General features: G+C 51.8%; 1 protein-coding gene across 4 annotated transcripts; it reads right to left on the bottom strand.

Annotated features, from left to right (window-relative positions):
* Positions 1 to 823: 823 nt before the first annotated feature.
* URGCP (upregulator of cell proliferation) lies at positions 824 to 24,117 on the bottom strand. Of its 4 annotated transcripts, none has more exons than XM_080666893.1 (6): positions 24,015 to 24,117; positions 8,091 to 8,117; positions 7,743 to 7,813; positions 5,962 to 6,012; positions 5,717 to 5,755; positions 824 to 3,950 (listed from the first exon to the last, which is right to left on the bottom strand). In XM_080666893.1, the coding sequence occupies exons 4-6, from the start codon at positions 5,993 to 5,995 to the stop codon at positions 1,363 to 1,365; spliced, it is 2,661 nt and encodes an 886-aa protein (XP_080523019.1). In that variant the 5' UTR covers positions 5,996 to 6,012; positions 7,743 to 7,813; positions 8,091 to 8,117; positions 24,015 to 24,117; the 3' UTR covers positions 824 to 1,362. The 4 variants fall into 4 exon arrangements, with proteins under 4 accessions (XP_080523019.1, XP_080523017.1, XP_080523018.1 ...); XM_080666891.1 differs by lacking the exon at positions 24,015 to 24,117 and adding an exon at positions 19,439 to 19,573; XM_080666892.1 differs by lacking the exon at positions 24,015 to 24,117 and adding an exon at positions 18,772 to 18,905.
* Between the last annotated feature and the right edge of the window lie 1,713 nt (positions 24,118 to 25,830).

The following is a 25,830-nucleotide window of genomic DNA, read 5'->3' as shown; positions in this document are numbered from 1 at the left end:
TCTTTTTAAGTTTCAGAAGAGAAAACGTTTCCCGAGATCAGGTTTCCAGAGTCGGAGTATGGCTCTGCCTGTTGTGAGTCTCGAGACTCACAGCGCCCAGGGGGCCACATCCCAACACCGAGGAAGCCACGGGTGTCCTGGGGTGCAGAGTGGGCGAGGGGCCGAGGAGCCTGGCTCGAGGAAGCTGTTCCAGACAGAGGCTCACGGACTGGGTCTGGCAAAAGGAATAAAGGACTCAGAGGAGCTTGGGCCACCACCTCCAGCCGAGATTTCCCTGAAGCCACAAAATTCAGAGGGGAGGAGGCCCAGGGACTAAGCTGAGATTCCCAGAGCTGGTGACACTGCTGGGACTGGGTTCCGAGGCTCAGCAAGGAACCTTGATGAGGGCCAGTGCAGGCCAGGACTTCAGCTGGAGGATCGACCAGAGAGGGGCCCCAAATTCTGGCTCAAATGGTGACAGGGAGGAAAGCTGGTCCCAGGAGCACGGCAGCAAAATGAGGGCTGGCACCGTGGGCCAACGGGTGAGCCTGCTGTGTGGGTGCTGGGGACGAGAACCAGGAAGTGGAGGCCCAGTGCGAAGGGCAGCGGCTTCCTAGCAGCTCTCTGCCCTCCCAGGTCCACTGCTCTGGGCCCCTTCCCTCCCCTACGGAAGGGGACAGTGATGGGGGTTGTGGCAGGAACATTTCCTTTTCCCAGTAACAGCCTAGAAGGGACCTCCTCTCGGGGTCCCCTGCGCACCCTCCCTCAGAAAGACACTGATCCTCTCGGAGGAAGCGGGAACATCAGGCCCGGAGAGGAACCGCCTGCTCCTCTCACTCGTGCATCCATTCGTTTCACAAACTTTTATTAACGCGCCCACAGTGTGCCAGGCCCTGGGGTGACAAAGTTGGGTAACACAGCCCCTGCCCTCAAAGAGCTCACAGTCTGGGGGCGGGGCTGGCACGTGAGCACGTGTTCCTGTCATGGGGAGTTGTATACCAGGTGCTGCAGGGAGTGGGGTGCGGCAGGGTGGGGCAATAAATAGACTTGCCACATGGGCACTCTGTCCGGGCAGCGTGGACCCACCAACGCTGGGCTGGAGGGAAGCCTGTATGCTTCCTGGGGCCCCTTCCCCACCCCTCTCCTGGGACTCGTGCGCGGCTGCGTGATGGAGAGAGAGCACCTCTCCGCTCCAGGCACGGTGAAAGAGGCCCCATCGCGGCCGCCCCAGGAGCTGAGACACAGTCCTGTATGCATCCCCCCAGAGCCGCTCCATCCCCACAGCCTCTGCAGCTTAGCAGGGTAGGAAACTCCAGGCCCTGTCTTTCACTCGTCTACCTTCTCCCATGGGCAGGGCACCAGCGCCTCAGGTGGCAGCCACACTCACAGCAGTCCCACCAGCTCAATGAGCTGCTGAATATTCCTGTGGGGGTCAGACAGGCCGTTCCTGATGTTCTCCAGCAGGCATCTCTTCAGCTCAAACACGGCCTCACTGTACCCCAAGCTCACGGCGGCCATGGGAGGCGCTCCATGCCAGAGGCCGGGAACATGCCAGACGTGCTGCTTCTCGGGGTCACAGAAGGCCAGGTCCGCCAGCGTCCGGAGGCCGTCTCCCTGCTTGTCCACGTGTGTGGAGGCTCTGCTCACATCCGAGGGTGACTCCAGTAGCGGCCTCCTCTCCCGCGGCTTCGGGCCAGGGGCAAACGTGTCATGAAGGTTCTGGTACACAAACTGGTAGTTGGGCATGTGCCCCGTTTTCTCTAGCCTCAGGAAGGCATGTAAAATAGCCGGTGGGATGTCCCTTGTTTCCGCTAAACTGACCACGGTGACGTCGCTCAGCCCCATAATCAAAGTGGCCAGGGAGGCCTCCAGCTCAAAGCGCTCCCCAGCCGTGGCCGGGGCGCCTGCTATCAACCCCCCCGAATCTATTACCAGGATGTGGTCACAGCCCAAGTCCTGGCTGAAGCTCTCAGTCACTGTGACGAGCTGCATGAAGGCCCCCCGAGGCCCCCGGCCCCTCCCTGTGGCAAACCTAAGCCCGAACATGGTGTTGAGAAGAGTGGACTTCCCGGTGCCCGGCACGCCCAGCGCCGACAGCACCACCAGCCGTGACCTTCTCTCCAGGCGTGTGTGCAGCTCCTTCAAGAGCCCCGTGACCCAGCGCAGGGGGGTGCTCCGCGTGCTCCCATCAACCAGCTCCAGGGGCAGCCCCCTCACCAGCAGCTCCAAGGCTAAGCCTGGGAAGTGGGCGAACCGCCTCTGACCTGCGGGCAGCTTCCCAGCCTCCACCAGGCAGCTCTCTGCCTCGTAAAACTGTCCCATCTCCCGCAGGAAGTGCTCCACCCCCAGGGGCTCCGGCCAAAGCGGCTCACGGTCCCCAGCCCCACCCTGCTTTGGTCTCAGGGCCGGAGCTGTCTCTGGGGGCTGCCTTGGCCTTGGCTGGGCCACCCAGGCCAGGCCCCACTCCATCCACCTGAGGAAATACTGCCTCTCGCCCAGAGAGGGGCAGCTGATGCCTGCGATGAACTCCTGCACGCCCCCCGCAGGGTCGTGGCCGCTCTGCTGCGTGCGAAGTTCCAGTAGCCGCTGCCTCAGCTCGGCCCGGCGCTTGTCCGCAGGGTCGCCGGCCCACTGCGCCTGGCACAGCTCTTTCTCCACGCGGGCTGCTTTCCTCCACGGCTCCCCCTGCAGCCTCAGCTCTTCCCTGCGGTAGGCGTCGGGGTCCCTGATGCTCCTAGTGATGCGCTCCATCCGGTCCTTCGCCCGCTGGCACTCCTCGCAGTCCTCGTCCACCTTCAGCCCCAGCCTTCGGGCGGCCTGGGCCATGTCCTCCACAGACACCCTCCTGCAGGGGGACCGGGCCACGCTCGCCACGATGGCGCGGACCCTGCGCGTGAAGCGGGCGCCATCCGTGCTGCTGACCTTGACGAGCACGTGGGAGGGGTCCATCCTCAGCACGGGGGTCAGCCTGTTCAGGAACCGCAGGTTGGAGTTGCGCTTCCCACGGTAGGGACTCAGGATGAAGTAGTACTTGGTGGCCGACCCTTTCATGGAGGACAGCAGCTTGTACTCCTTCTTGCTGATGTTGTCGGTCAGGATGAACACGGCCGAGGACACCTCTGTCAAGAGCTTAAATTGCAGCCAGTGAGACCCAATGTCACCTCTGAGGTTCAGAAAGGCCACGGGTTCCGGGCAAAGGTCCAGGTCCTCCCTGCCGCTGGGCAGGAGCCAGGAGACCTCCACCAGCCCGTCCGCGATCTCCCGGGGGCTGGTGCCCAGGCTCAGGTCCCGGTGCCAGAAACAGTCGCGCTGCCTGTGGCCCGGGCTGAGCACGGCGTTGAGCAGCTGGGACTTGGAGTTGCTGCTGACCTCCATGCGCACAAAGGCAAAGGCAGGTGCCCGGGCCAGGACCACACTGTCCTCCCTGAGGCTGCCCGCGCCCCTCGGGGGCTGTGCCCACCACGTCCGCACGACGCCCCGCATGGCCCACAGCAGGAAGGTGTGGGCGTGGTGCTCCGAGTCAGGCAGAACGAGTGGGAGCGCAAACTGGCAGAGAGACATCCTCAGCACGATTTCCTGCTGCAGGAACCCGTCGGAGGCGAGCAGCAAGGCACAGAGCAGGTCCAGGGGGTTCACGGGCGTGTCGGGCGTGGGCAGCTCCGAGAAGGAGTAGATGTCCGCGGAGATGTCGTCAGCTGTGTCCCAGTAGATGACCTCCTCCTCCATCTGGCTCTCCTTCTCCACGGGCCGGGCATCCGAGGGCGAGGCCAGCACAGCGGTGCTCCGGGCCTCCGCGCTGCGGGCCTGCAGCTTCCTCAGGAAGGCCCAGGGCAGGTCCCTGGGAGCCTGAGGCGCCCAGTTCCTCACACTGTCACTGCTGATTTGCAGGGCGTCCTGCAGGCCCAGTTTCTGGGCCTGGTGTGTCTCCAGTCCCAACAGCGACAGCATTTCCTGCAGCCGGCTCCTCTCCACTGTGGAGGGAAAGGAAGAGGTAAGTGCTTGCCGAGAGGGCGGGGCCCAGGGCAGAGGCAGGAAGGGGTGCCAGCATGGCGGGGCTGGCCCTTCCAAGGGCAGGATGCCCTGGGCCCCTGAGACGCAGACACACATGCATCACACCACCCAGTCCCAGCACAGGCAGACACACACATGCATCACACCACCCAGTCCCAGCACAGGCAGACACGTGGGACAAGAGAGGGGTGAGGACAGGCCGCCGGGGCCACATGCAGACGTCTACGCGGCTGCTCCTCTGGAACTACGGGCTCAGCAGCACCGAGACCAAAGCAGCCGCCTGGCTGAGCGGCTGGACGCCCAGAAGGTAGCTCCTGCACTCGGCAGCAGTGAGGCCCTCACACTGTCACGGGGATTGCCCACGGTGACACAATCACCGAGTCACTCCATTTTCTTGTTCATATTCTTTTCTCTTTTCAAAACTGGAGGGTTTTTAAAGGAGTCAGGAGGTAGCCAAAACCGGTTTGGCTCAGTGGATAGAGCGTCGGCCTGCGGACTGAAAGGTCCCAGGTTCGATTCCGGTCAAGGGCATGTACCTTGGTTGCGGGCACATCCCCAGTAGGAGGTGTGCAGGAGGCAGCTGATCGATGTTTCTCTCTCATCGATGTTTCTAACTCTCTATCCCTCTTCCTTCCTCTCTGTAAAAAATCAATAAAATATATTTTAAAAAAATAAATAAAGGAGTCAGGAGGTGGTTACTAGGAACATAGTGCTGCAGATCACAGCTCATCTATCTTGCAAGTCTGAAGCCAATACGATGGGTTTACATTTTCATTGTATTCAAGTATTTGTTAGAGATTATCTACTTCTGCATTATTTATTCGGATCTTCAGTGTCAGCCATTACGATATAGAGTCTTACAAACACAGGATGCTCACAACAGTCAGGCCCCGCCAAGGGTTTCACCCACTCCTCTGTCTTGGCCAGGAACTCTTCCAATTCCCATACTACATGTAACTAGTGTGCTTTAAACGTTAAATAAACCAACAAAACAATTACACCTCCTGCTGCCCTCCAGGGCTCTCTCCTTTCCTTTCTCAAGAGAGGAAGCACCGCCTGTGATGCTCACGGAGCCACATGGGACGGGCTCAGGGCACGCGGGGCCAGCAGCCCTGGGCACAGGGGCACATGTCTCACTCCCCTGCAAGGTCCATCTGCCGCCTGTGCCTGCAGGAGCACTCGGTGGTTCTCGGGCCATGGCTGCCGTCGGACCCGGGCTGGAGACGTGTTGCAGGGACATGACTTGTGGGGAGAGGGACACTGGAGAAGAAACCCTCCAGGTTCTGAGTTTTGACAGAATGAAACCAGGGACATTGGTTTTCTCATCAGGCATGGAACAACCGTCTTTATTTCTTAAGTAGTGCAGTGCAGTGGGGAAAAGGCAGCACAAACAAGCCTATTTATACGCCCACTCCTGCCCGTGTGTGACCCTCTGCGGTCTGTGAATGCAACCACGGGCCACACGAGTGGTGCACAGACTGGCTGGGCTTTGGAGTCCCTCGGAGAACTTGTTAAAAATAACATCCAAAGTGCCAGCTCACTGCGTTCCTCTCTACAGGGACAGCTCCCAGGGCTTGTTTCCCGCAGAACCACTCATATGTGAGTTGATATGAAGGGCTCCTGGACTGGAGTGAGTTTGATGCAACAGCAGCAGTGATGCTATTTCCTTCAGCAGGACGGGACGGGACGTGAAGCAGAGAGCAGAAACGCGAGAGAAAGCACATACCTGTTGGAAAGTCGCTGTCCTGAGCCTCGTTCATACCGTCTGCAAAAGCAAAGGAAAAGGCGTGTCAATCAAACCAGGTGCCGGGACTCACGCCAGTCAGTTTAAGCTGCACGCAGAGCCCTGTGTCTCTCACTAAGACAGCAAGTGCTCCCGACGGTTCAACACACAAAGCCCCACTTGGGTTTCCCTTTGCCCATTCCCTAGCCCTGCCCCCCACACCCGTCACCAAACTCCGTGGCTTCTACCTCCATACTGAAGCTCGCAGTCATCTCCTTCCATTTCTCTCCATTCCAGATCTGGAAGAAAAACATACGCGCTGAGTCTAGGCAGCAAGGTAGAGCGACCACATGTCCCAGCAATCCCACGTCGGGGGCACACCTCCAGACACCGACACAAGGTCTTGAAGAGATATGTGCACACTGTGTTCTGATGTCGTTATTCACAAGAGCTAAGACATGGGAGCAACCGAGTGTCCATCAATGATACACGGATAAACAAAATGGGGTCTGTATCTAAAATGGCAGGTTCTGCAAAATGGTGCAGCATGGAGGAACCTGATGCTGACGGAAGGAAGACAGTCAAAACCAGACGAATACTGTTAAGAGTCCCTCACTGGAGGTACCTACAGTACAGACAGAAAGTGCAATGGTGGGTGCCAGGGTTGGGGGGCCGGGAGCGGGGAGTTACGGTTTAATAGGCATAGAATTTCTTATTTACAGGGTAAAGTTATGGGATGGATGGCGCTGATGGGCACAGTACAATGTGAATGCACATAATGTCACTGAACTGAACACTTAGAAATGGTTAAGACGTGTATTTAACAAAAAAGGGGAAACCTTTGGGGAAGAAAACCGTTTTATAGTGAATGATTCTGTGGCACTTAGCACCGTCACCAGTTGTGCCACCTCCACTTCTTATCTACTTATCTCTAAACATTTCCATCGCCTGAAAGTAAGGCTCTGTCCCCATGAAGCAGCTTCCCACATCTCCGCTCCCAGCCCCTGAGCCTGCTGGCACCCATGGCAGCCGCACCCTTCACACTCCCACCAGCAGGGCACGAGGGTCCAGTTCTCCACATCTTGGCCAACACTGGTTCTTTTCTGTTTGTTTTTTATATTGCCACTCAAGTGGGTGTCAGGTGGTATCTCACTGAATAAGTATTTGTTTGAATTAATACAATAAAACAAAACGTGACTGACCCAAACTTATTTGCATATTTTGTGGAGTCATTTTTGCGTAACACTATTAATATCCAATAAAACACATTCATTTGGAGACACACCAAATCTATGAAAGATATATCCAAAATGAGCTCCAGGAGAAATGAAATGTCTGGAGTGTGGCCACACCTTAAAGCTTAAGTCACGAGGGGCAGCTACAGCCTGCCTGCCCAGGACAGTTCCCAGATATACCTGTGGTCCCAACAACATACACCTTTCCCTCTCAGAGATGCCCAGCTTAGAGACTGGTCAGTCACCCCAGACGGGTCTCGGGCGGCAGTTATGATGTGCTCACAACGGACTGATGGACAGACACGTCCTGCTGAGCAGTGTGACATCACGTGTTTAAAACTGAATCCTGCCCTAACCAGTTTGGCTCAGTGGATAGAGCATTGGCCTGTGGACTGAAGGGTCCCAGGTTCAATTCTGGTCAAGGGCATGTACCTTGGTTGCGGGCACATCCCCAGTAGGGGGCGTGCAGGAGGCAGCTGATCGGTGTTTCTCATGGATGTTTCTAACTCTCTATCCCTCTCCTTTACTCTCTGTAAAAAATCAATAAATATATATTTTTTAAATAAATACATAAAAATAAAACTGAATCCTAGCTTGACTATAAAAGAGAAGTTTAAAGGATTCCTCGATGGAATACTCGGTGAAAGGAAAAACAAAGCCTATGTTTATTTACTTTTTAGGTGCATGACCCCCGGCCGGGGCGGCTCTGGGAGCAGCATCCCGAAGGGACAGAGAAACGCGCAGTGTCTGCTGCAGGTGGGCGGGCCCACCCCCACCCCCACCCCCACCCTTACCTGCGATTGCCACGGCTGCTGGTCTCTCAGAGGCTTTTATTTCGGGGGCCACGTCTCCCAAATCTGACTGTCTGCAACAATTTCAGAAGAGCATTGAAATTAAAATAATGAAATATCACATTGGCTGCATATCAAAATCTCTTGGGGAGCCTTTAAAAACTACAAATCCTGATCGCACCCCAGATCCGTGAAACCAGACTCTTGGAGGTTCTGAGTCCGGTCCAGGCGTCGCTGCTCCTGAAAGAGCCCTCAGTGGTTCTGGGGTGCAGCCACACCGAGGGACACGGGCCTGGTAAACCAGCCCCCTCAGACACCAGGAGCCACACAAAGACATAAAAACATACATACCCTCTGACCAGTAACTCCACTTCCGCCCTAAGGAGATAATTAAGAGTTAGTTACAAAGATGTTGATGCCAGCTTTATATATCACAGCAAACAACTGGACACATTTTAAAAGCAAAGTCCAATAACAGGGAGTTCTGTGTACGTCTTATTCTGCTACCATTACAAAGTATTCTATGGATCTCATTTTGTAGACAAAGCCATGTTGGATAAGATGTTATGGAGCCTGGTCGGTGTGGCTCAGTGGTTGAGTGTCGACCTATGAACTAGGAGGTCACAATTTGATTCCCGGTCAGGGCACATGCCCGGGATGTGGGCTTGATCCCCAGCGTGGGCGCGCAGGAGGCAGTTGATCAATGATTCTCTCTCATCACTGATGTCTCTATCCCCCTCTCCCTCTCCCTTCCTCTCTGGAATCAATAAAAAAATATTTTTTTAAAAAAGATGTTGTGGAATGATGTTGGGGGGGAGTCAGGCAAGAGTGTGCACAGAGCGATGACGATTCATCTGCACGTAGATATGGGAGAGCAGAGGTGTTCACCCACAGTGGACAGTGTGGGCAGGGAGGGTGGTCCTGACTCCTGAGTAGGTGTGATAAGCACAGTCCACTTCAGAATCCCTCTTTCAGGTGTGCCATGGGGATGGCAAACGTGCTGACTTGGTCAGGAGCCAGGGCCCACAGCTGAAGACGGACACACAGACGAGGAGTGAAAGAAGTCAGACAAAGAACTCACGGAGCCGTGCTGGGATTGCAGGTCCACGTGTGACCTCGTGATCCCTGCCTGCATGCTCGTGTGCACATATGTTTGTGTGTGCATACACATGTGTGGATTTCCTAGCTCTGTCCACTGACGGGGCCACAGCAGCAATGAGCACACCTGTCATTCCTCGCTAACAGGCACCAACTCTCCGTGGAGAAATGGTTGATACCAGGCCTGGGGCAGAGGAAGAACCGGATGAGCCTAAGTACCTAATTTCAGAAAATACAAAGTGCTCAAAAATAAATAAATAAATTAATTAATTAGTTAATTCTAGGGCATGTCACAGGACACAGCAGCCAGCCTGAAGGGGTTCCCGCTGTTACATCTAGGACAATTTGAGCACGAACAACACTAAATATGGTAATTAATTAAAAGCCATTGAAAAGCAGGAATCAATGAGTGCATGCAGACAATGAGCAGAGCAGCCAATGGGGGACGAGGGCGCTTGTCATGACAGGATGTCTCTGTGGAGCTGTGGAAGCTGGAAGGGCACCACGTGCAGCATCGCAAGCAGGAAACACCAAGACACCCAGTCCAGTCAGGAACGCCGGCAAGGAAGAGGTGTCTGCCCAGCCTCGCAACGTCTCCTAGACGGCCTGCCGGGTACCAGGGAGAGAACCCCGTCACCCCGAGAAAGGAGGGCTGTGGCGGAGAAGGCTGAACCCCGATGGAATCATGAGGGCAAACCCAAAGGGAAACTTGATGCCAGATGGGGAGGAAACTGCATTTTCCCAAAGTATGACAGTCAGAGCACAAACAGGAAGTATTGAGGAGATGGGCCAGAGTAAGTGCTGTAGAGGCAGGAAAACAAAACGCAACACCTCACCCTCGACTGGATCGTGAAACAGGAGGAGAAACTTTAGGGTCTGCTGACCAAATTGAAATATAGGTGCTGTCCATGTTAAGTTTATGATGTTGACAACTGTACTCTGGTTGTGTAAGAACATCCCTATTCTTAGGACATAGACACAGGAGGATTCAGGGATAAAGGCGATGATGTATGCAACTTACCCTCTAATGCTTTTAAAAAATGGCACACGTGTGAACTTATATGTGCATGTGTGTATACACACATGCATACACATAGAGACAGCGAGAGAAAGAATGACAAATGAGAATGGCAAATGAACTAAAATGTCAAGAATAGGCTCCTCTTTTTTAAAAATATATTTTCATTGACTTCAGAGAGGAAGGGAGAGGGAGAGAGAGAGAAATCAATGATGAGAGAGAATCATTGATTGGCTGCCTCCTGCACGCCCCCCAATGGAGATTGAGCCCTCGAGCCCGCAACCCAGGCGTGTGTCCTGACCAGGAATCAAACCCTGACCTCCTGGTTCATAGGTCAACGCTCAACCACTGAGCCATGCCAGCTGGGCTAAGCCACTCTTGATAAGGGGAATTTTTATTTTTATAATTTATTTCTAAGCAGAAATTATTTCTAAATAAAATGTTTAAAATAGAGGTTAGGTATTTCTGGGTAGAGTATGTTTATTCTGTCTTATTTGAAGTCTTTAAATAGAGGCATGTACTTATTTAATAAAATTAAAAGGGCTATGAAAATGATGCTGTGAGTGGGGGGTCAGGGCCAGAACACAGGGTGTGGGTGCCACAAGGAGACCCAATGCTCTGGGACCTCTTCGAGCAATGTCAGCTGTAGTTGGTAGCAGGCCCCTGGGAGACACACAGTCCAGCTCCGCTTAATCCACCAGCAACATGCGTGCTGTGTGCACCAGTCCCCACGCTCCCCCCACCCCCCGCCAGGAAATTTCAGGACCCACACTGGTTATGCCAGCACCTTCCTTGGGTCCCCCTCTGCCCTCTCTGAGGCATGCCAGTCCCCATACTGGTCACTGTACACTAAGTAACTGACTTCATCTGAACTGCTGCTGGTAAACATGTGAGTTTGCCTTCTCACTGTTCTGCAGAGAACATATATTGCTTTTGTAATAAGGAAAGAAAGCAACCTTAACAAAAGAAAACAGCAGGATGGCTTAAAAAGAGTTCCCCTGAGGGCGGGTATTTACAACCCAGGTGAGAACAGCAACAAAACCTCACTTTCATCCAATGCTTTTTGTTGTTGTTAATCCTCATCTGAGGATATTTTCCCACTGATTTTTAGGGAGAGTGGAAAAGAGAGGGAAAGTCGGAGAGAAACATCGATATGAGAGAAACACATCCATGGGTTGCCTCCTGCATGAGCCCTGACCAGGGCCTGGGCTGGGGAGGAGCCTGCAACAAAGGTGTGTGCCTACCCTAACTGGTTTGGCTCAGTGGTTAGAGCGATGGCCTGCGGACTGAAAGGTCCCAGGTTCGATTCCGGTCAAGGGCATGTACCTTGGTTGCAGGCATATCCCCAGTAGGAGGTGTGCAGGAGGCAGCTGATCAATGTTTCTAACTCTCTATCCCTCTCTCTTCCTCTCTGTAAGAAATCAATAAAATATTTTTTTTGAAAAAGGTATGTGCCCTTGACTGGAATCAAACCTGGACCCTTTGGGCTGCAGGCCGACGCTCTATCCACTGAGCCAAACCAGCTAGGGCCATCCAATGCTTTTCACTGACAACTCTGCTTCCAGTACCTGAGTTGTGTACTTCAAGTCCCCATGCTGGAGCCATAACCCCCACTGTGACTATTTGGAGACAGCGGGGCATCGCCTGGGATCAAATGGGTACCACAAGGGGCTGCCCTGGTCTGATGGGCGCAGTGTTCCTGCGGGCTGCTCTCTGCCTGCGGGCTCAGGACAGGCCACAGCAAAGGCGGGCACCTACAAGCCAGGAGCGGAGCCCCAGCAAAAACCAAACCTGCCTGCAGCGTGATCTGTGAGAGGTAAAGGTCTGCTGTTCAGTCGCCCAGTCCTGGCACTTGGTTGGTCACAGCAACCTTGAGCCGTGGGCGCCTCCTCAGGCCGTCCACAGCTGACCAGACCAAGAAAGCAAACCAACAGCCCTTCCAATGGCCTCAGACATGGGCGAGGGGGCTTTCGGCACAGCCGTGTTTGAAAACCACTAATACCATTAAATATCTGTGTCTGATTCCAAACATACGACAAATACAGAACACAGACGTACAAAGAAAGGCCTTTGCTCTTCGAAAAACACTCAACGTGTTACCCCGTCTTCTCCTTTCAATGTAGTCACCTTGCTGCAGGTCATTCCATGAACTGACAACACTCAGGACTAACTCTACGGCTTGTTTCATTGCTTGGGGGGCTGCTGAGGTTTCACCTCCTGTCCTCTCCAGACACCAGGGCACGGGCACAGGACCCAGCGCAGGCACTGCCAGGGGCACACACGGCTCCCCTTCCTGCTGGTGCCCCTCCCCACACACTCCTCTCCAGGGCGAGGGGTGATAGACTGCTGCCCTGAGGCCTAACGTGTCTAGCAATTCCTTCTCAGTCAGGAGATGGGCGTCCCGGTGTGCACGCAGGGCTTCCTTCGCGTCTACAGGTGGCATCAAGACCCTGACAACTTGCACTGCTGGTGGGGAATGCAGACGGGTGCAGCCACTGTGGAGAACAGTATGGTGATTCCTCAAAAAATCAAAAATGGAGCTCCCACCTGACCCAGTGATCCCACTTTTAGGATCACTAGAAACACCCATAACAAAGGATATATGCACCCCTATGTTCATAGCAGCACAATTTACCATAGCTAAGAACAGCCTAAATGCCCATCAGCAGACGAGTGGATTAGAAAACTGTGGTACATCTACACCACGGAATACTACGCTGCTGTAAAAAAGAAGGAATTCTTACCATTTACAACAGCATGGATGGACCTGGAGAGCATTATGCTAAGCGAAATAATCCAGTCAGAGAAAGATAAATATCACATGATCTCACTCATTTATGGAAAATAATGAACAACATAAACCGATGAGCAAAAACAGACCCAGAGATAGAGAAGCATCAATCAGACCGTCAAACCTCAGAGGGAAGGTAGGGGAGGGTAGGGCTAAGGAGGAGAGATCAACCGAAGGACTTGTATGCATGCATATAAGCCTAACCAATGGACACACACACCATGGGGGGTGAGGGCATGAGTGGGGGGCTTGGGGGGGAAATGGGGGGATAAGGACACATGTGTAATAAAGAAAAAAAATTATATTAAAACACGAAGAAAGACCCTGACAACTCTCAGTGTCTGCCTCGCTGGCTGTCTCTCCGAGGAACTACCCGAGGGCTTTGTACTTACACCTGGAGAGTCTGGCTCAGGAGACACACACACACACACACACACACACACACACACACGCGCGCGCGCGCGCGCGCACACACACACACTCACACACACACACACACACACCACGGAGACTGTGCGCAGCTTGCAGTGTCCCTCGGCACCCAGAACTGTGTCCACACCTCATGAACTGGGCCAATTCCTAACAGCCCAGCTCCTCCCTGACAGTGCCGATCAAACACGACGCACAGAACATATCCGCACGGAGGAACCGCCGGGAGCACACGTCTCTGCTCACGGCAGTGTGGTCGGCACCATGTGGTCACTGCTTTGGATAATGAAGATTCGGACAAAATGTTTGCTGTTTGATGCTGACAGCTTTCAAGACCTGCCACTCGTGCTTGCTTCAGCAGCACATATACTAAAATTGGAATGAAACAAAGGAGATTAGCATGGCCCCTGCGCAAGGATGACACGCAAAGTCGTGAAGCATTAAAAAAAAAAAGACCTGCCATTTGCCCCTCCAGCTCACGTGAGCCCAAAACACAACAAAGCCAAAGCCAGTTACTCCGCCCGCAAAGCTTCACAAAATTATTACAAATCTTCTCAAACCCTCTTGGTGGATGTTATGGGTTGAACTGTGACTCCCCCGCAACTCAAAAAAAAAAAAAAAATTTGTTCAAGTCCGAATCCCAGACTCGTAATGGCAACTTGTTTGGAAATAGGGTCTTTGCAAGTGTAATTAGTTAAATTAAGATGAGGCCACACCAGGATAGGTGGGCCCCTCAGGCCATGGACAGAGGCCGCCTGGACACGGGAGAGGACGTGACAATGGAGCAGGAGCCCCAGGATGGACAGCAGCTCCAGACGCTCGGTGAGAGGCCGGGCACAGACGCTCTCGAGCTTCCGAGGAAACAACCCTCCACACCTCAGTGTTGGACTTGTTTTGCTCCAGCCCAGTGTGTGGAGCTGCTGCACCCGGTTCTCCCCTCGAGCGACTGTCTTCTCTGCTTCTTAGAGGACATCAGTCATTGATTAAGGCCCAACCTCACCCAGGGCAACCTCATCTCAATAGTCACCTCTGCCAAGAGCCCACGGGGACAGAAAAAGGTCACATTCACAGGGGCTAGAGGTTAGGACTTCAACAACAGGAGGGTGGGCACACGGCAGCCCACAACCACATCCAAAACCAGGGGTCCTACCTCTGCAAGGTGACAGGGGCCCTGCGTCCACTGGCCAGGGGGCACCCTCCACCGGGCAACACTGTCATAGCTGCTTGCCAGGCCCTTCAGCAGGCCCTGGGGCAACCATACTGCAACACCCCAACTAAGGGCGCTCCGAGGAGAGGAGGTGTCCTGAGCACCCAGTCCTCGCCCCGAGTTCATGCTGCGCAGGCCCGCCCACCGAGAGGAAACGGCAGGAGCTTACCCTAGAGCAGGCTGGGAAGAGTTGTGAGCACTCGTTACACACGCTGCAGCAGCGGTCGCCAACCTTCCGGACCTCGGACCACGGTGGTCCATGGACCACGGGTTGGCGACCGCTGCTCTACAGAATACACACGTGATCACGGCCCTGCACACTTCCTGAGGTTAGTGTCGGGATCCAGAGAGACTGACGGACATGACGTGGGTTTTCAGGAGGCAGTCCATGTTCTCTTGGATTGATCCCCATAGTCATCTGCTGCTAGGAATATTTTTAAAAATATATCTTTATTGATTTCAGAGAGGAAGGGGGGGAGAGAGACACCAATGATGATGAGTCATTGATGGGCTGCCTCTTGCACGCCTCCTACTGGGGATCAAGCCTGCAACCCGGGCATGTGCCCTTGACTGGAATCGAACCCAGGACCCTTCAGTCTGCAGGCCGACGCTCTATCCACCGATCCAAACCGGCTAGGGCTAGGAACTTTTATAAAAGTCTGGGATGCATCAGTGAGGGGCACAAACATCCCTGCTCTTAGCTTCCACTCAACGAGGTGGGGGAGACTGACAGTGAACAACGAAGGGTGTTGAGTAAAGGACACCCGGGAAGATGTTCAGGGTGGTGACCGGGTGGACATGCTGCTGTAGCTACAGGGCGGGCCTCCCAAGCGGCATGTGTCCGGCAGGCTTGGCAGGAGGTGAGGACGTCACCATGCAGCTCTCCCGGGGGGAGTGGACCCGGCAGAGGCAGAGGGAGACGCCCGGTGGCACCCAGGGCCCCCGGTGAGGCCGGTACAGAGTGAGCAGGGGGAGGCGGCCGTCAAGGTCAGATGGATGGAGCTTCCAGGCCCTAAGAACAGACTGACTTTGATTCTGAGGACACAGAGGACCAGCAACTCGCCTGTCTTACGTTGACAAAGACCAGATGGAGATCAGGCCTCGGTGGCAGCACCGGAGGTGACACTGCAGGGTCAGGTTCCACGTCTCTGAGGATTTCAATAGACTGGCCAGAGCGTGGGCGAGACCCCAGGAAACCTCTCATGTTCAGGCTCAACAGGGCTGCCCGCCTCAGGGGGAAGGGTGTGGGTGAAAAGGGTGGAGAGGGTCACGAGCAGGCTGTTGCTAGGTGCCAGCCCGGGACACAGGGGGGGCCCCGCCCCGTGCGGATGCTGTGCAGACACAGGGCTGGAAGGGGCTCACTGGCCCTCCATCATGCACGGGGCAGACCACTGCCACTCCTTCCCCAGAGACCCTACCCACAGGGAAGGCAGGATGAACTTGCTGATGTGCCCACGACAACAGAAAAGAGCCCCGGTGCTGAGAGACCTGGGAAACCCGCGGCCAACTGCAGTGGAGCCGCACACAAGAGCACAGGGGGCTGGGGCAGCAGTGCCTTCCCTCTATGGAGGGGAAACGCCCACGTACAGTATCAGCGAGGGGAAACTCAGGAACCTACCTTATAAACATGCAACATGTATATGGAAAGACTTTCTATGTGTGAAAGAACAGAAGACTTGGACAAATGGAAAGCCCAGCTGTTTGGGGAAAGGAAGGCTGAATTTTTAAAGTACGTCCTCCCCCAGCACGAGCCAGTGTGGCTCAGTGGATGGAGCGTTGGCCTGCAGACTAGAGGGTCCCAGGTTCGATTCAGGTCAGGGGCATATGCTGGGATTGTGGGCTCGATCCCCAGTAGGGGGCGTGCAAGAGGCAGCCAATCAATGATTCTCTCTCATCATTAATGTTTCTATCTCTCTCTCCCTCTCCCTTCCTCTCTGAAATCAATAAAAATATTTTTTTAAATCAATGGAAAAATACCCTCGGGTGAGGATTAACAACAACAATAAAATAATACAGTCAATTGTCCCTCAAAAAGCCTACCAGTGAATTTAGGTTCAAAAACAGATACGCTGATCCTATGGGGACAGAGTTGTATAATACCAATCAGGAAAATTCTGAGAAAGAACAGCGAGGACGGAGGGCAAACCCTGCAGCGAGTGACGCGAGACACAGGCCACGGCACTGGAGGCTGCGGAGCCCGTCTGCGAGAGTCTGGCAAACGGAGGGTCAGGCCACAGTGCAGTGCCTGCCAGTTACTCACAACAACTGCCTGGAAGAATAAAGGGAATCCCTAATGCTGCTTTCACCAAAGTCAATGCCAAATGAGTCTAAGAGTCAAATTAGAAAATGAAACAAAAAAGGCACTGAAAGAAAGGATTAAAGACTTAAAACCTCAGAGGATGGTGAGCTCAAAAGGCAAATGACAGATGGACAAAAGTATCTGTGACGCAAATGACAAAAGGCTCACTTTCTCGATATACTAACATCTGTAAATCCATGAGGAAGAGGCAGGGACACTTCCATAATGCATTTCTGGCTTAGACCAAGTCTCAGCAAGAACAGGTGCAGGGGCCCTGAATTTTCACCTAATTCCCTTCCATACTTTTTGAAATGTGTTCCAAGCACATGTATTACTTAATTTTAAGAATAAGGCAACGGGCCCAGCCGGTGTAGCTCAGCGGTTGAGCATCGACCCAGGAACCAAGAGGCCGCCGGTTCGATTCCTGGTCAGGGCACATACCCAGGTTGCCGGCTCCATCCCCTGTGGGGGGCATGCAGGAGGCAGCCAATTGATGATGTTTCTCATCAATGTTTCTCTTAATCCCTCTCCCTTCCTGTCTCAATAAAAACATACTTTAAAAAATAAAATAAGGCAACTAACAATTCTATGAAAAGCTACAATGTAGCCCTGTCACTGGTCTGGGCTAGAGTATCAGCCCTCACAGCAAAGGCTCTGGGTTCCATTCCCGGTCAAGGGCATGTACCTAGGTTGCAGGTGTCCAATTGTGACCAGTCGGGTGTGTGTGGGCAGCAACCAATCTCTGTGTCTCTCTCACATCAATGTTTCTCTCTTCTTCTCTCTCTTCTCCCCCCCCCTTCTACTCTCTCTAAAAATCAATGGGGAAAAAACGAACCAAAAAAGGGCTACAATGTAGAGAATCTACAGAACCACCACATCTGAACGACAACAGGAAAGGCCGTCCTGGGCACGGGCACGGGCACGGACACGCAAGGTGGATGTCAGAAAGCACAACCTCGGGTGGGAATCCTTCTTTAAAGGAAATAGCCGCTTCTACGTTATTTCCTTTTAAGCCAACTTTTGTAAGACCATAACCAAAGGGACAACCGCTTTTCTAATACAGCTTCTTACACCAACGAAGAGCGAGCATACATCCTCACTTCAGCTTCACGCAGAGCACTCTGTGGTCAGAACAAAATACAGAATCCGACATTTCTGTTTGTGCTTCGCTAACCAAATATAAACCCACCTTCCTCAATGTGGCTGTTCTATACCAAGTTTTAACTGAAACTGCTTAGTCAGGCCTCAGTTTCCTAACCGGTATAACGGAGATAAAAACAGGATTTACTGATGGGGTTGTGGTGAAGATTCGGTAACTTAATACATGCAAAAGCACGGAGAAGGGGCTTGACAGCTCCTCCATGAACCACCCAGCAGAAATCATGCTGCCCTTCCCATCCGTGCCCTGAATCACTGCCCTGTTCCCACAGCACCGACTTCAGTAGACAAGCACCTGCTGGTCAGCTGGCTGAGACAGGCCAAGGACCTGAGGAAATCAGGTCTCCCAGACTGAACTCTGACGTCAGCAGAACAGACACCTCTGCATGTGTGGACTGCCCCCAGATCTGTATACAGCATGAGGGCACAGTTCTCTTTATAAAACAGCATAACGTGCATTAAATGTTTTGTGACCCTAGCTTTGCAGTGGGTACTTACAGATTTGTACCAACTTCAGACTGGTGGGGTCATTCATAAGTAGTTGGAACTACAAACATCAAGTCTGCACTAATGCCACCTTCTACAGGGACACGGTGCAGGGCCCACGGCCTCACAGAAGGGCACACCAGCCTGGCACTGAGTCCCCTTCTGACCATGCCTGCAAGGAGAGGGCCTGGATGCCAGAGGCACCATCCCTTTCTAAAAGGCTTCCTGGCTTCCCCACCCAGGCTCAGCCACCTGCCGGCTGCCCTGCCCTGAGGGCTGGCCGCAGGGGACCTTGACCCCCTGGTGAATCAGCACGGCCTTCTGAGGGATGGGCCCTTGTTTATCCATTTATGAGCTCAAAGTACTGGCCCCCCGACCACTACTCCCCAAGCCGAGAGGCAGTGGGTAAGGCGGGAAGTGCCGTGACAGCTGGTCAGAGCCTGTCACTGGTGGGGGTGGGGGGGCAGCTCCCCCACAGCTCATCCCCCCCAGGCCTGGCCCCACCACCTCCACCCGCGGGGCAGGCTCGAACCCGCAGGCCCACACCTGTACAGGCCCGAGGAGAAGTGGAAGATGCACAACTTGCTCCATGTCACACGCACCAGGTCGGAGCCCCTCGGGAAGGTGGGTAACAGTCAAATGACGATGCCACCCGCTCCAGCCATGACCTTGAGTCTAGTCTTCCTCCTCCTGGAGCCGAGGAGGGACGGGCACTCTCGGCTTACCGACTAGATTCCCAAAATAAAAAGTGATCCTAACGAATGCATGAGGTTTCATTTTGCAAGTAGGATTTCTTAAAAATGGCAAACTCTGTCACCATCGTTTCCTAGAGAAAAGAACAGTTTAATACGGAGCTGGCAGAAGGGAGGGGAGGTCAGACCAGGGGCGGCCGCCCCACAGGCCCACGGCGCACCCCGTACCCCGCACTGCCCCGGAGCCAGGCGGTGCCGGCGCGCGGGGTCCCCGCCCTTGCCGCTGCCCCTCGGGGCGTCCGGGCCGCTTCCCCGCCGCCGGCAAGCGAACCAACCGAGGCGACAGCCGCGGGCGCTCCCCTCCCCCTCGCCCGGCCCGGCCCGGCCCGGCCGCCGCGTCCGCCCAAGGTCGCCGGGGTCCGCGGAGCCCGCGCAGGAGGCCGGGGGGAGGGAGGCCGCCCCCCGCCTCGCCACCCCCGCCCGTCGCGGCCCCACCGGCCCGGCCCGAGCGCTGCACTCACCCCGGTGACGCCATGAGCGCGGCGAGGTCTCCGCGCCGCCGCCGCCTCCGCTTCCTCCGCGCGGCTCGGGGAGGGGCCTCGCGCGGCCACCGGCTGCCCGCGGGGCGCTCCGGGCGGCGGAGCTGGGGAGGGCGGGAGCGCGGGAGGCGCGCGTGGGCCCGAGAGCGGGCGGAGGGGTCGGGGGCCCGAGGCGGGTGTTGGGGGACGCGGAGGGGCGGGGGGGGGGGTACGAATCCTCGGGGACGGGGTAGGAAGGGCTCTGGGGAGGGGCAACCGCTGGAGTGAGGGAGGCCGGGTAATTTTTAAGTGAATGTTGCTGGCTTTAAGAGAGATCTTAAGTAATTAGTACAAGTTCACGGAAATTAGTACTGTTTCTCAACGTGAGTTTTAATGGGTGCGAGGCATTTCACTGCTGGGTGGGCCATCCTGTGCGCACACGCCCTGGAGCCGGCACCGTCTGCTGCTCGTGTTCCTTCCTCGTCAACGGTGCGGACCGGACGATGCCAAAACGTCCCGTACTTCTATTGGGATCATCTCCTAAGCCCAGCTTCCAGGGGTGAATTTCTAGGTCAGATGATATCAGGATTTTAAGTCTTTTCAGATACCATGTCTCTACATACAAACATGAGTACCAGTACACGTATACCTGTGTGTAGATACCACACACATACATACTACATGCACACACATACATGCTGCTCACCAGCAAAGTCACCAACATGGATGACAGGGCCAGATTCCCAAAACTCTCTATAAATGTCACATGTTTGCTTATCATCGCCAATTCCATAGGTTAAAAACCAGTCTTCCCCTGAATGGCAGACTGCAAGCTCCAAGCTCTCTTTCTCCACAGAAACATGGAGAACACACCCAGAAACTGTCCGCGCTCACTTTGTAGGGCTCTGAACACTAGTGGAAGTTTTGCAGCAACCTAGCAAACCTCAGGCCAGGGAAAGCCATCTTCACAAGGACGGGGAGGTTCGCTGGCCTTTTTACTTGCTATTGCCCATCCTCCCCAGGGTCCTAGTGGCCCTGGTCCAGAGGCCCTGCCTGCTCTGCTGTCTCTAGTTCAAGGGGATATGGGGGCTGAAAAACGGGATGGGGAACAGGAATGGCAAGTTCTAATGGAGGAGCCTGACCATTGACGTGGTGAGGGGTCAGCACCGGCTTCCTGGGCAGCATACCCCCGCTCTGAAAGGGGGGTGGCGGCGAAGTTCTCATTAAGTCCAGGTTCTTCGGTCCCTGTAGGAAAGCCGGGTTAGCGGGAGGGAGGGACTTTGGTTCGGTTGTAGGTGGAAGAACTTTTTTTTCTTAATTGATCTCAGAGAGGAAGGGAGAGGGAGAGAAACATCCATGATGAGAATCATTGATCGGCTGCCTCCTGCACGCCCCCACACTAGGGATCCAGCCCGCAACCCGGCATGTGCCCTGACCAAGAATCAAACCATAACCACTTGGTTCATAGGTCGACATTCAACCACTGAGTCACATCAGCAGGGCTGGAAGGACATTTTAAAAAAACAGCAAAATGGCAGTAATTCCTTCTCATCAGTAATTATTTCAATGTAAAACTAATCAAAAGGCAGAGATTGGCAGAATGGATTTTTTAAAAATGATTCGAGCCCTAGCTGGTTTGGCTCAATGGATAGAGCGTCCTGTGGACTGAAGAGTCCCCGGTTCAATTCCGGTCAAGGGCACATGCCCAGGTTGTAGGTTTGATCCCCAGTAGGGGGCGTGCAGCAGACAGCCGATCAATGATTCTCTCTCATCACTGATGTTTCTATCTCTCTCTCCCTCTCTCTTCCTCTCTGAAATCAATAAAAAATATATTTAAAAAATGATTTGAATATATACAGTCTACACTCTAAAGAAACTCACTTTAGATCTAATGATAGAAAAAGGTAGGAAGTAGAAGAATGGAAAAAGAGATCCCATGCAAATATTAACCAAAAGAAAGCTCTACTAATATGAAGAATAGAGCTGCCCAGCAATTCCTCTTCCGGGGATCGACCCCCAAAAAATTAGAAAACATTTATAAAGATACATGCACCCCTATGTTCACTGCAGCATTAGTCACAATAGCCAGGACATGAACAGCACCTAAGTGTCCTTCAGCTGATGACTGGATGAAGACATGGTGCCATGGACTATACCCCTTAGCCATAAAAAAAGATGGAATACTGCCATTTGTGACAAAATGGATAGATGTTGAGTATCAAGCTAAGTGAAATAAGTCAGACAGAAAGGATGAGGACCATGTGATTTCACTCATACGTGGGATATCAAAAACAAACAGCCCTGACTGACTGGCTCAGTGGAGCCTCATCCATACAACAAAAGGTTGTGGGTTTGATTCCTGGTCAGGGCACATACCTGGGTTACAGGTTTGACCCTTAGTCGGGGTATGTTGCCGATCAATGTTTCTCTCTCACACTGACTCCCCCCCACTCCCTTCCTCTCTCAAATAAAAAAAAAAAAACATATCCTTGTGTGAGGGTTTTTTTTAAAAAAATAAAGATGTCGAATCAACAAGTTAACTCTATGCCATAAGAAACAAAAAAATGAAGAGCAAAACAAATCCAAAGTAAATAAAATGAAGGAAATATTAAAAGTTAGAGCAAAGAAAAATAGAGACTAGAAAAACAAGAGAAAAATCAACTAAAATAAAAGTTTGTTCTTTTAAAACATCAACAAATCTCGCTAAACTCACTAAGAAAAGGGAGAGCCCTGGGCGGGTAGCTCAGTTGGTTACAGCATCGTCCCTGTACACCAAGGCGGCAGGTTTGCTCTCCAGCCAGGGCACATGCACAAGAAGAAACCAACGAGTGCATAAGTAAGTGGAAGAACAAATCCATTTCTCCCTCTCTATCATCTCTATCTCTGCCTCTCTATCTCTCTCTCCCTGTCTCTAAAATTAATAAATTAAATTAAAAAGAAAAAGAAAAAAGCAGAGAGAACTCAATTTACTAAAATTAGAAATGAAAGTGGGGACATTACTACTGATTTTCAGAAATAAAAAGGACTGTAACAGAGTAATATGAACAGTTATGCAACAACTTCGATAACTAACTGGAAAAAAAAAAAAGTTTCCTGGAAACACAATCAACCCTAACTGGAATAATGAAGAAATGGAAAATCTGAATAGATTTATAATAAGTAAAGGCACTGACTTAGTAATAAAACATTTTAAAAACCTGCCAAAATAGAAAACTGTGGGACAGATGGCTTCACCGGTAATTCTACCAAACATTTAAAGAAGAACCGATTCTAACATCATCCAAAAAAAAAACCAACAGAAAAGAAGAGGCTTCCCAACCCATGTTACGAGGCCAGCATCACCCTGATAACCGAACCACACAGACCATCCGAACACGGGAAACTGTGGATTAATCTCTTACAGACACAGATGCAAAAATCTTCCATGAGCATCCATCAGTGGAACTGAGCAATAGAGAGCGAGCTCCGGGATCCGGGAGGATGGCAGAGCAGGAAGCACCAGGGCTCTGACTTCTTGGCCGGATGGTTGTACTGGAGACCCTGCTGGTAGGACTGTGTTGGGACTCTAGAGTCGTCAGAGATTTGCAGCTTTGCATAGACTAGATCTACCTTCTTAGCAAATTTTTAAGTTTCTCCACACAAGTTACTTTTTTAAAATGATTTTTTTAAAATAATTCACAATGGAGAAATTTGAAAAATGTCAAGAAGTGCTCAGACTTACCCAGTCATACTTACCAATGTCACTACCCTCTGATGGAAGGCCCTGAGAGGGACACAAGGTCACCTCTGAGACAACCTTCTGTGAATGCGCAGACTGACTCATCAATCAGAAAACTCAAACTGAGGGACAGTCCACAAAATAACTCTCCAATACTCTTCAAAAGTATCAAGGTCATCAAAGACAAAGAAATACTAAAGAACTACCTAAGATGGCAGGAAGCTAGAGGGACAGGATGAACAAAGGCATCATGGGATCCTAAGTCAGCTCCTGAACCAGAAAAAGGACCTTAGTTAGACAATTAGTGAAATTTGAATAAAGTCTGTAAATAGTTCATAGTATTATACAGATGTTAATTTTCTGGATAATTGTATTACAATTATGTAATATGCTAATGTTAGGGGAAACTGGGTAACGGGTATACAAGAATTCTGTGTGTTATTGTTGTTACATTTGAAACAGCTTTACAGACATACAATTTTCCAATTAGCAACCACTGCCCATTCCCTCACTCCCTCAGCCCTAGGTGACCACTAAACCACAGTCTTTATACAGTTGCCTATTCTGAACATTTCATATAAATGGAATCATTCAATATTTGGCCTTTTGTGACTGGCTTCTTTCATTTAGGGTAATGTTTTCAAGGTTCATCCATTGTTATATATTGAATTGTGTCTCCAAAAGAATATTTTGGCATCTTAACCCCCAGTACCTGTGAATGTGAATTTATTTGAAAATTGGGTCTTGCAAATAGATGAGGTCAGGGGGTGCCCTGACCCAATATGACTGAGTCCTTATAAAAAGGGGACATTTGGACACAGAGATAGACATGAAGACGATGTCAGGACACAAGTAGCTCACCATCTACAAGCCAAGGACGGCCTGGGGCCACCAGGAGCTGAGAGAGGCCTGGGAAAGGTTCCACCTCGCAGCCCAAGAAGGAACCAGCCGGTCAATAACTTGGTTTCAGACTTCTAGCCCCAAACTGTGAGACAATAAATTTCTGTTAAGCCACCCAGTTTGTGGTACTTTGTTATGACAGTCCCAAGAATCTAATATACCCATGTTATAGCATATATCGGTACTTCATTCTTACTTATTGCCAAAAATTTCCATTAGGTGGATATATCACATTTTGTTTATCAAGTCAACATTTGGGTTGCTTTGGCCTTTTTGGTTAGAATGCATAATGCAGCTTATAAACACATGTGTTTAAGTTTCCGTATGGACATGTTTTAATTTCTCTTGGGTATATACCTAAGAATGGAATTGCTAGGTCATATAATTATGTTCAGCTTTTTAAGGAACTGCCACACTGTTTTCCAAAGTGGCCGCACCATTTTGCATTCCCACCAGTGAAAGTGTGAGGGTTCCAATGTCTCCACATCCTCACCAAAATTGTCATTGTCTGTCCTTTTGATTAGAGGCATATTAGGATATGAAATGTATTTCACTGTGGCTTTGATTTGCATTTCCCTAATGACTAAAGATGTTGACCTTTTTTGTGTTATGTGCCTAATGGCCATTTTCTATCTCTTCTTTAAAGAAATTCCTACTCAAATCATTTGCCCGCTTTTTAATAGTTTGTCTTATTTTTATTACATTACTAGAGGTCCAGTGCATGGACCCATGCACCAGTGGGGTCCCTCGGCCTGGCCTACATCCTCTGGGACCTGTCGGGGGATGTTGGAGGCCTGGTGCACAGATTCAGCCCGATCCCCACAGGCCAGGCCGAGGGACCCCACCGGTGCAGGAATCCGTGCACCGGGCCTCTAGTTTGCATATAAGATCTTTGGTTAATCTCTTCCCGCCCTCTTCCCTGCCCACTTCCCTCTGAGATTCATCAGTCTGCTCCATGTTTCCATGCCTGTGCGTTGAGCATCTTCCCCCTGGTGGTCAGTGTGCATCATAGCTACCAGTTAAACAGTCGCTTAGGCTCTTATATATAGATAAGTTACTTTATGTATTCTGGATACTGAACGCTTATCAAATTGCCAATAATTGCTCCCATTCTGTGGGGTGTCTTTTTGCTTCCTTGATGGTGCTGTTTAAAGCACAAAACTTTTAAATTTTTATGAAATCCAATTTATCCATTTTTAAAATTTTTTGCAACACTTCTGTACATCTAAAACTACTTCCAAATTTAAAAAAAAAACTATGCATAAAAGTTTATGTAAAAAGTTTAGAAAACTATGCATTAAACTACCAACAGGAAATAGAAATGAAATTTTCATTTGCTAGTCAACACAAATTTCTTTTCCTTTTTCTGATTAAACAAGTGATGCAAATTCTCTGAGGAAATTTTGGAAATTAACATCATAAATAAAGTCACCATCCGGAGATAACCATCATTGTAATTCAGATTTATAGTCTTAAAGGTATAAACATTTATAAAAATTTAGGGTCATTTGTTCCATGAGGGCACAGCCAGGTAAACAAAGTGGCCATGGATGACTCGTGGACCAACAGGAATTTGTGTTGCACAGAAACAAGAAGCCATTGGGGGCGGGGGGGGGGGCGCTTAAGCTGGCTTTGCAAGGTGAGTGATGGCTCTGCTTTGAGGGGGAGGAAAGAGAGGGCTTTGCAGACAGAGGGCAGCCAGGAGTAAAGGGATGGGACAGGGGCAGGGACGGAAACGCTGACAGGAAGCCGGGCGGGACAACACTGGATTCCGAAG

The sequence above is a fragment of the Plecotus auritus genome (assembly GCF_963455305.1).
Source record: "Plecotus auritus genome assembly, chromosome: 4".
Taxonomy (NCBI): domain Eukaryota; kingdom Metazoa; phylum Chordata; class Mammalia; order Chiroptera; family Vespertilionidae; genus Plecotus; species Plecotus auritus.
Note: the sequence above shows the minus strand (reverse complement) of the source record. Positions and strands in the feature narration are given on the sequence as shown.

Excerpts from the sequence above, each read along its gene's own strand:
- URGCP (XM_080666891.1), bottom strand. Across the intron at positions 7,814-8,090 it reads GTGGAGTTACTGGTCAGAGG|ACAGTCAGATTTGGGAGACG; the intron begins GTATGTATGTTT and ends AAATTGTTGCAG. Across the intron at positions 5,756-5,961 it reads CTGCGAGCTTCAGTATGGAG|ACGGTATGAACGAGGCTCAG; the intron begins GTAGAAGCCACG and ends TTGCTTTTGCAG.